General features: G+C 39.2%; 1 protein-coding gene across 3 annotated transcripts; it reads left to right on the plus strand.

Moving 5' to 3' along the window:
* Positions 1-1,538: 1,538 nt before the first annotated feature.
* Positions 1,539-8,770, plus strand: aaas (achalasia, adrenocortical insufficiency, alacrimia). 3 transcript variants are annotated; one of them, XM_083919507.1, is made up of 17 exons: positions 1,539-1,679; positions 1,858-1,994; positions 2,816-2,943; positions 3,605-3,660; positions 3,792-3,883; positions 3,995-4,041; positions 4,592-4,690; positions 5,030-5,173; positions 5,869-5,989; positions 6,089-6,213; positions 6,757-6,817; positions 6,905-6,995; positions 7,172-7,268; positions 7,490-7,557; positions 7,667-7,748; positions 7,887-7,971; positions 8,574-8,770. In XM_083919507.1, the coding sequence occupies exons 2-17, from the start codon at positions 1,884-1,886 to the stop codon at positions 8,727-8,729; spliced, it is 1,563 nt and encodes a 520-aa protein (XP_083775633.1). In that variant the 5' UTR covers positions 1,539-1,679; positions 1,858-1,883; the 3' UTR covers positions 8,730-8,770. The 3 variants fall into 3 exon arrangements, with proteins under 3 accessions (XP_083775633.1, XP_083775635.1, XP_083775634.1); XM_083919509.1 differs by having other exon boundaries at positions 7,175-7,268; XM_083919508.1 differs by having other exon boundaries at positions 1,591-1,679; positions 1,864-1,994.
* Positions 8,771-9,577: the final 807 nt, after the last annotated feature.

Raw genomic sequence — 9,577 nt, forward strand, 5'->3', positions numbered from 1 at the left:
GACGATGATTCGCTTCTTGGCAGCATCAGTTCATTGGTGCAGTGTGAGCAGCGTGAACGCTACCGCACCAAGCAACGGCATCATACCTTAACGTCCTGAGATACCTGATTTCTTATTCAATCAGCATTTAAACCGGATAGCATGACATTCCCATACCTTTCTGCCTGGTTGATGTCGCGTTATCAAGTAAAGGGGAGGGCTTGGCTTTCTATTTGTCCGTGATGATGAGCAAATCGTTGTTTTTCTTCGGTCCGGGCTGTCTGTTGTATCTCCAGTCCCTAAATCCACGAGTTCCACGTTACTGGGATGGATCCCATCGGGCAAATTGTGTTATCAATAACCGGGGACCCATGCAACGTGAGGCGCGCTGGGTTTTTGGGGGGAGGGAGCTGTCTCCTTCCCAGTGCTGAATTGACGTCACGGAAATGCGAGTTGCGCCGCGAGGGGGCGCTACCACCCCCCTCTGCAAACACACACACACAAAATCAGTTTTCCAACATCAAATCCATTATTACCATTATCAAAAATGTGTCTTTTTGGCCGCATTTTATTCTCTTATTTCGATGTTTGAGTTTCGACCAAAATCACCCCAACCATCCAGCATCCACCCTGCTGCTGCTGCTGCTGCTTCTGCCACTGCTACTGCTGCTGATGTGTCCTTGAGCAAAACACACTGAATCCCTGGTGTGCAGCTGACCATGCGGTGTGCCCTTCCCTGGTGAAGAGGGAAAGGCAGCATTGTTAAGTGTTATCATAATCACGAATTAGATGCTGCTATTATAATGTGGTCAATAACAAACATTTTAAATGGAGGAAACACATTACAGGGGACAAAAATAAATGTGGAATCAATTTGATTATTGTAAAATTACTCACCTCAACTCTCGAACACAGGAGTCTTCAACGTTTTCTTTAGGCCAAGGACCCGTTAGCTGAAAAAGACATGAAGCAGGGACCCCTACTACAAATATTGCATTAAATTGAGTTGCATATTAAATTGGGCCTAACAGCTAGGGTGGCCCAAAGCCTATCCACACAGCTTTGTATGGTGCATACAATACTAAGACATTACGATGATCGTTAACATAATCATATGTTTATATGTTAATGTTAAACATACATTTAAAGGGCGCATTGAATCCTTCAGCTCAATTGTATCTGAGCATGGCTACCTTAGTGGATTCATAAGTGCCTATAAGCCCACATCAAGGGTGCGTAAATGTATTTAGGCCTATCTATTTTTTCCACAAATGTAAATTTACTAATAATACTTTCCATTCACGTTGACTTATAATTTCAGACATATTGAAGGGAAAAAAACTTATCAAACAATTTGGCGGACCCCCTGCAGTAACTCTGAGGTCCCACCTGGGGGTCCCGGGCCCCCTGGTGAAGATCTCCACTCTGAGAAAAAGCAGTGGGTCCCCGCTGGGGCTCAGTGTGGGTGTGATGCTGGTGTAATGCCGCTGTGTGTCCGGAGGGTGGCAGCACTTCAGCAGCGCTCTGGAGCCGAACCCCGCACTGTTTGTCCCTCTGCGGCTTGCTGTAGTTCAGACGGCGCGATTAACTTAAAGTCTGCTTGAAACAAGTGTCACGCCAACGTAGCGTGTACTATTATGTTGATGTTTGGAAAACACAGGGCACGTTAATTGACCACACTATACGGGATACAAAACGAGGTAACTTATAAAGCGAGGAGCAACGGTTTATTTTGCCAAAGCGACGCCGATATCAAAGTAGTTAGCTTGAACCGGCTAACGTTAGCTAACCCCCTTAGCCTTCAGCTGTTGAGGTGTAAACATGACCCCCACTCCTCTGTATGTGTGCCTGACTGACCCCATGGTGTGTTTCCACAAGGCCCAGTGGTTTCTCCGGGTTGAAGGATGTGCTCTCTGGCGTTGTTCCCCCCTCCGCTGCCCTGCGGACAGACCACTCTGTGCGAGTCCAACAACGAGCTGCTGTCCGGGACCTGCGCTGATGACCGACCAGGACAGGTCTGATTCAAAACCTGCTAAAATACTGTCCCTGTACATATTTTTGATCACGTTGATTTCAAGGTTTGAGAAGTGCCTGGGTTTTCAATAAACTACTTGAAATGTATGTTGTATGGGATGGCATGTGTAACATAACAGGGAAAAGAAGATCTCTATTTGAGAGACCGAAAACAGCATTTTCTGGCATTTTTGCATGACTTGATTAACAGACTATCAATTATCAGTCAATAGTTGATGATTATATTTATGTCAATTTAGTTTTCCTCTCATTTGTTTATGTTTATTTATTAAGCTCTCCATTCGCTTGTCTTAGACAGTTGCTACTCGTCCTGGGGTCTCTACAATCACATAACTTACATTAGCTGGTTTACAAACATACCTGACATTTGTACAAGTTACAACGAAAGTACCACATACCTCAAAACATTCATACTATTGGACAAAATCAAAATACATTACTCAACAGTCAACATAAACTCAAAATATGTATAATACATATGGCCGTGCTTCTGTAAAAAGAGGTCTCAAAAGATCATTGGTTGGTTGTTTATTGTTTTATTATGAACAAATGCAATAATATGTATATACTGAATACTGGTTATTGTACTGTATACAAATATGTAGTTTACCACAGCTGTAAGGTGCTGGAAAAACATGAAAATGCACCATGAAATGTTTGAAAAGAATAATCCTCTTTCACTTGGTTTAAATAGGGGCAGGGGTCGAAAATCTCAACACTTTAAACTAATGTAGATAGATGTGTCTGCTCGTGTGTCTGTCATTTGCATTGTAAAAGATTGATGTAAGTGTGTTTTCTGCAGGAGTCTAGTCCTCTGAGTCTGTATTTCCCCCGAGAGTCTCTGAAGCTCCACAGTCGCACAGAAAGCAGCAGCAAGGCGGCTTTCCTGGACCACTCTGAAACACTGTGGATGAGGAGTGCAGCAGCCTGGTAGGTGACAATCACAGATCAGGCGTGACGCTCAATTGTCATTTTATTTGGTTCAGCTAGCTAAAACTAATGCTACAGCAGAACAGCAGTCTGGCAATTCTAGTGTTCACGTTTTAAAAACTGATACAAAGAGGTGTTGATTGCACTACCCGCATTGATATAATTGGGTTGGATATCTATGCATGGATTTGGATTTATGTTTTTTTTATATATTCACTCTTTCCACTCTAAGCCACTCTTTGGCATTTCTGTTGTTTTATTTACTTGTAATTTATCATTCAACATTTATGTGATACCTATACATCAAGTTTGAGGTCTAGATATTATCTCATTACAGGTTTTTCTACAATACAAAACATACTGTGAGACAATAATTGTTCACAAGGTATTTTATAAAACGTGGCTTTCAACTGCAAGAGTTGGTGGTTTGATCCCTTCCCCCTGGGTACATGTTGATGTGTTGTTTAGCAAGACACTGAGTCCCAAATTGTTCCCAAAGTATGTGTTTGCAAAAACAAACATACATACGCCACTATCTGTATAAGATTTCCAATAGTATATCACATAGGGGTATGTCACAGTATTATCTTATATCTATAATCTGTCACACGTCTTTCACAGACAATTATAATTTATGCTTTCTTATCTTTGTCCATTTCAGGCGGGATGGTGGTTTCACAGGGCTACTTGATGAAATTACCAACTCAAATACAGAAGGTACAACAAAATCTTCTGGGTTATTTTGTTTGTTTGTTGGTTTTGCTCTAACACATAATGACATGATCCTGTATATTGCGTCACATCGGTGTGTTCCTACATGAACTCTCCTGTATCCCGTGCTCTTGTAGTGCCTAAATGGATGGCAGTGAGTTCTGCTTGCACCCTTGCGTTGCTTCGATGGTTCTCCTCCTTTCATGGCTCCCTGTTTCCTCATCTTACAGTAAGTTGAGTTTTCTAGTTAAATATGTTTTTGACAGCAATACACTTAATTATCAGATGTTTATTGTGATGCATTTAAATGTGTTTCACCTTTTTGTCATTTGCTCCATAGATGAGCAGTGAGGACATGCTAGCTGAGTTTTCACAGGTGCTGAACTGGTAAGTGGGTATTATGGTGTGGGTATTATTTATTATGAATAAACTTTTTTTGTGCTCACTCTTCATTTAAAGCTGGATAAGTCATCTGGTGATCTCTTACTCAAACATTAGATGATCATGATGAAAACATACAAAGTTTAAATGAACAGCTGGTAAAATAATATATATTATTGCATTTATAGTATTATTTAGATGTGATGATGCTTAAAGAGTCTGGACATTTTTGGTTAAGTTACCTTGAAAGTGCTTGAATTTTGCTCTTAAAAAGCTTTATCAATACAGTTTTTTTTTTCTTATCAGGCTGTGTAGTCGCTAAATCTTTTTGTGGATCAACAGAAAATGTATCCGCAACCATTTTGATAATCAATGAATCTTTTTTTACTCTTTTCTGATGTTTTATAGATGAAACGATGAATCCATGAATCTGAAAAATAATCATCAGATTACTAGATCATAAAAATGACCGTTAGACCAATAAATGATTGATGATGAGAAATGACGGATGTATTTGACAGAAATTAAATTCATTTGGCCCTCCTTGCTTTACCAGGTCTGACTGTGTGGTGCGAGCCTTTGCCTGGCATCCTCACACCGATAAATTTGCTGTGGCCCTACTCGATGACTCCATTAAGATCTACAACCCCAAAAGGTATCGTAACAGAGTTCTGAAGAGGGCCAATAGGAAAGCTTGTGGAATTAAGTCTACGCCGCATATCTCTTATCAAAATGAAGAATTCAAAACACTGAGTTATTATACTGCGTGAGTGTCATTCACTTCTAATGATAACAGAAAGTCTGTGTAGATGTACTTTGATGCAACAGTGAGACTCTGATCTCCATAATAATAAAGCTCTGTGACTCTAGAACAGGCTACAAACACAAAATCTGAGTGCATGTCAGCCTCGTAGAGCAGTGTTGTTGTTTTTTTTATTTTTTATATCTCTCCCGTCATTCGGTGACAGTATTTTCTTTTACTCTTGTCTCTCAGTGCCACCACCCCCACACTGAAGCACCGTCTACAGAGGAGTGTTGCAGCAGTGCAATGGAAGCCGCTGTGTGCGTCTGCACTCGCTGTCGCTTGTCAAAACTGTTTACTGGTCTGGCACGTGGATCCCTGCTCACTGTCAACCAGGTACGTAAATCCAGTTTATCTGCATTTTTTAAAAAGTCTTAAAACCATTGGATTCACTTCCCTAAAAATAGGAAGGTATTACATTTCAGACGATATTTTAAAAGTTTGTTTTTGCACGTGGTTGCTGAAAGTTGTGAGCTGCTCTTCTAAAGCTCATCGTCTCAGTGTCACTTTACTACTAGCTTAAATATATGTATTATTTTGGGTTAGTCCTCAATTTCCTGCTACTTATCTGGGTCCAGGTAATGTTAATTGAATCATTATGTTATTAGGAATGATTGTTATACATAGCCCTGGTAGGTGCTGACAAAAAATGTGATAATGTCAATAAATTCAATATACTTCACCTCCTGTTTACTGTGCAAAAAGTTATTGTATTCTATGGGGTACTTCTGCTGAATCTATTGGCATAAATTGAATATAATAGTCATGATTATGTTTTCATGTATAATCCCCTAGAAACTAAGAATCTGTGTGTTTTGGTTAGCTTAGAATGAGCCCTTCTTATCTACATAGGCAGAGGGTGCTACAGTAGCCCAGAAGAGACAAACCAAACACTGGCTCCAGAGAGGGACTTTCATGCAATCTGGAACCTCACAGCTAGATGACACTAAATGCTCCATCCTTCTTTAAATTTAACCGTTGCACTTTTGTTCTTTCTTGTGCTCTGCTCTTTCTCCTCTCGACCCACCCAGGCCTTCTTCTGGTTGTGCTCAGGTATTGTCTCATCCCGGTCACTCTCCCGTCACTTCCATCGCCTGGTCTCCAAGCGGATCTCTTCTCGCGTCTGCCTCGCCTATGGACACCGCAATGATTGTACGAGGCAACTGCTCTATCTTTTAAGCCCGATTCATTTCACAAAGAGAGTGATTCATAACGTGACTGCTGTACCTTTGGCATCAATGTATCTTTCAGGTTTGGGATGTAGCTTCAGAAAGCTGTGTGCCACTTCAGCGTGTTGGAGGAGGCGGCGTCACCTTCCTGTCCTGGTCCCCTGATGGCAGCCATGTCCTGGCCTCTACACCATCTGCCCTGTTCAGGTCAGTCAATAGAAAGTTTCATAATATTTTCTAATAGCTGTAGAGTAGAGTTGAATATAAAATAGTAGAGAAAAGAAAAACAGGGAGGATAAATATGATGAAATGAATGTATATCTTTATATAAAGTAAAGATAAGTGGTGTGTAATAATAAACTATAACTAATGCTGAAATAAATGTATATATTTCTAAGTCAAGTTTTGATGAATGTATTATAAATTATATAAATTATAACTAAATTTGCTGAAATAAATACATATCTTATAAAGTTAAGACAAGTGGTGATGAATATATTGTAAATTCTATTTATTATATACTACTTCTAATTATAGAGAAGGGGTGGGATTAAATACCCACTCCTTTTTGAATGTGAATATATATATATATATATATGTATTATTGAATGTGTGTCTATCTTTTATGTATTTGTTTTTTTGTCTGCCTGCAATGGTTATTATTATTATTATTTTTGCTTTATTTTTATAGAGTTGAGCAGGTGTTATAAGATAAGAAGTGGACATAAATAAATAAGTTTCTGTCTTCAGGGTTTGGGAGACCAGGATGTGGACCTGTGAGCGATGGCCTTGTGTGAAGGGGCGCTGCCAGGTGAAATTTTATCGTTCAATTAAGTAACAAAATATTCTCTTAATTGTGTAGTTATTAAATAATTATGGATATGATTGTTTTCGTTAGTCTGGCTGCTGGAGTCCAGATGGGAGTCGACTTCTCTTCACTGTACAGGGAGAGACAGTGATCTACGCTCTGACCTTCACTGATACACCAGGTCATTTATCTGTCTCCACACACAAGAATAACCCGATTTATGTAGAATATACAGCCTTGTTGATAACTGATGTGAATTAATGTCTCCTAAAGTTGGATGTAAAAGTGATTATAGCACTTAAAAGAGTTTTGATAACTTGACTAAAGATGAGCTGTATGGTGTCATTTGTTATTCAGCAGGCGTACCTACATGCACATCAAAAGGGCCACAGGCAGCAGCAGTGGTGGCTGACCTATCAGAGACGACCTTTAACACACCAGATGGAGACATCGTGTAAGAGCTTGAAAACTAGATCACTAATGAGCTGTAATTTAACTGAACTACATCAAAAACAGTGACGAACAGTGAGAAACAGCAAGACCGTTTTGAAGCATTTGATGAGCACAGATCCGCAGGCAGTATTAAGTGCTGCTTCACTTCCTGTGGGCATGTTACATTACTTTCGGTAAAAGTTAAGCCTAGTGTAGCTCATCTCTGTCTAATTTGTCTGCCAGTGTTGGTGGAGAGATCCAGTCTTTAGCCTGGGACCCAACAGGAGAGAGGCTCGCAGTGCTTCTCAAAGGTCTGTCTCATTTTTCTTCCATTTACCCCCATGATCCCTGAAGAATTGAATTGGTGTTATTTTTAGTTTTAATAACTCATCACAGCCTCCGTCTTCTCTGTTCTCTCAGGTGATCCACAAGCAGCAGACCGGCCTGCAATCATAGCAGTGTTCAAGACACGAACCAGCCCCATTTTTGAGCTTTTGCCTTGGTTTGTACTTTTATGTTTGTTTGCGTTTTGTGTAGCTGTAATAGAGCTAAATAACGCATTGCTTTTCCGAGTGTAGTACTAGTGCTTGTACTGTAGCACATCTGAGTTCACATTAAATTTTTCGTTTTTCTGTTTTAGTGGTTTTGTTCAAGGGGAGACCGATGCAGAGCCAAGACTGATGCAGTTCCACCCAAACTTCCAGCACGGAGCTCTGCTCACTGTGGTCAGCATTAACCTATATATTGTTTTAGAAAATAATATGGTGGTTTCAGCAATAAATATGGTATTTGCAGGTCTTAAGTTCAGTTTCCACGATACAAGACCTTAAAAGGTATTAAGATAGCCCTACATTTCTTGTACAAATCATGTTTTTGTATTCAATCATGAGTTTTTGGAAGATGTTATATATTTTTTAAATAAAAGAGGGATTGTGCTGCTAGCTACAGTTGCTAGGCATTTCACTGTCTCATAATGGGTGAATGTTAATTTTAGCAAAAATTTAAAATAATTTGCTATGTCACTTATCTAGGTCCAGCTGTTATTAATTTGATTAATTGTATAATTAGGAATTATTGTTATATATTAACTGCTTCGAAGTACTGAAAAAACTACGATATAGTAATAAAACAAATTGAGGCCAAATCATCCCTCCTGGTTTTCCGTCATACTGTAGATTGTAAAACGGCTATAAAATTCTGTTCTATGTGGTATTAAAAAAGTCTTAATTTAACTTTGTGGACCCTGCAGAAACCCTGATAATTTAACAACCCTATTGACTTCTCCCTCTGTGCTCTACCACCTCCTAACATTTCTTTCTGCTCTCAGTGTTGGTCCAGTGGAAAAATCACCCACATGCCTTTCTACTTCCTGAGTGCTGGCGTCCCACATTTTGGCCTCAGTGGCAGTCCGTCACTTCCACGCCCCCAGGAAAGACCTGCAGACTTTGCCAATCAGTCGCTCTTTACAGAGCTCATCTCTTGACCGACCCTCACTCACAAGTCCTTTTTGTTATCATGGATTGTCAATAAAACTGTAAAGTTCTTGCAAAACTAAAACTTATTTTCTCTTTTTATATATATATATATATGTATAAACATTTAAACATTTGAACCACATAGACACCATCGTGAGATGTGCTCCAAAACTGAAACATTTCCCCTTTTAAGTAGGGATCGAGCGATATGGATTTTTTAGGGCCGATACTGTTTTTAGCCAATGACCGATACGATATGTTGATTTTCTTGAGCCGATATTTGGAGTCGATTCTACTTTTGCTCCCTCAATTTACGTCATAAGAATGACACAATTATGATAACAAATGTTATGAGTCTCAATTTTTCTTTTGTTGTTTTTTGTTGATAATATTTTGTATTAATAATCATTATCTAACTGCAAAATGATTGTGGGCTAATAAAGTTACCAAATAAATGTAGTGGATTAAAAAGTACAATATTTCCTCTTAAATGCAGTGGGGTAGAAGTATAAAATGAATTATTCAAGTAAAGTACAAGTACCTCAAAACTTCTATGTGGGACTTTAATGATTACACTTTACACTGTAACAATGTCTGACTCTCAATGGACAGTTTTCAAGGAGGCAGAGATATCCACTATGTGCAAATCCAGACTATGTATTGATTTTGAGCAGGTTTTTAGTCTATAATGTCAGAATAAAGTACACTCACAGCAGACAGAATACTAAACCTGGCCAATTCTTTCAAAATGCAATGCACATAAAAGCTACTTTTGGGAAATATCAATTGTTAAATCTTTATTTTACGCATTTTCCTTCCACGTCAAAACCTAGCACCTACATTACCCACAAACAAT

Source organism: Echiichthys vipera (assembly GCF_963691815.1).
Source record: "Echiichthys vipera genome assembly, chromosome: 9".
Classification (NCBI taxonomy): domain Eukaryota; kingdom Metazoa; phylum Chordata; class Actinopteri; order Perciformes; family Trachinidae; genus Echiichthys; species Echiichthys vipera.

Excerpts from the sequence above, each read along its gene's own strand:
- aaas (XM_083919507.1), top strand. The coding sequence starts at position 1,884 with ATGTGCTCTCTGGCGTTGTTCCCCCCTCCGCTGCCCTGCGGACAGACC. Across the intron at positions 4,691-5,029 it reads AAGATCTACAACCCCAAAAG|TGCCACCACCCCCACACTGA; the intron begins GTATCGTAACAG and ends CTTGTCTCTCAG. Across the intron at positions 6,818-6,904 it reads GTGTGAAGGGGCGCTGCCAG|TCTGGCTGCTGGAGTCCAGA; the intron begins GTGAAATTTTAT and ends TGTTTTCGTTAG.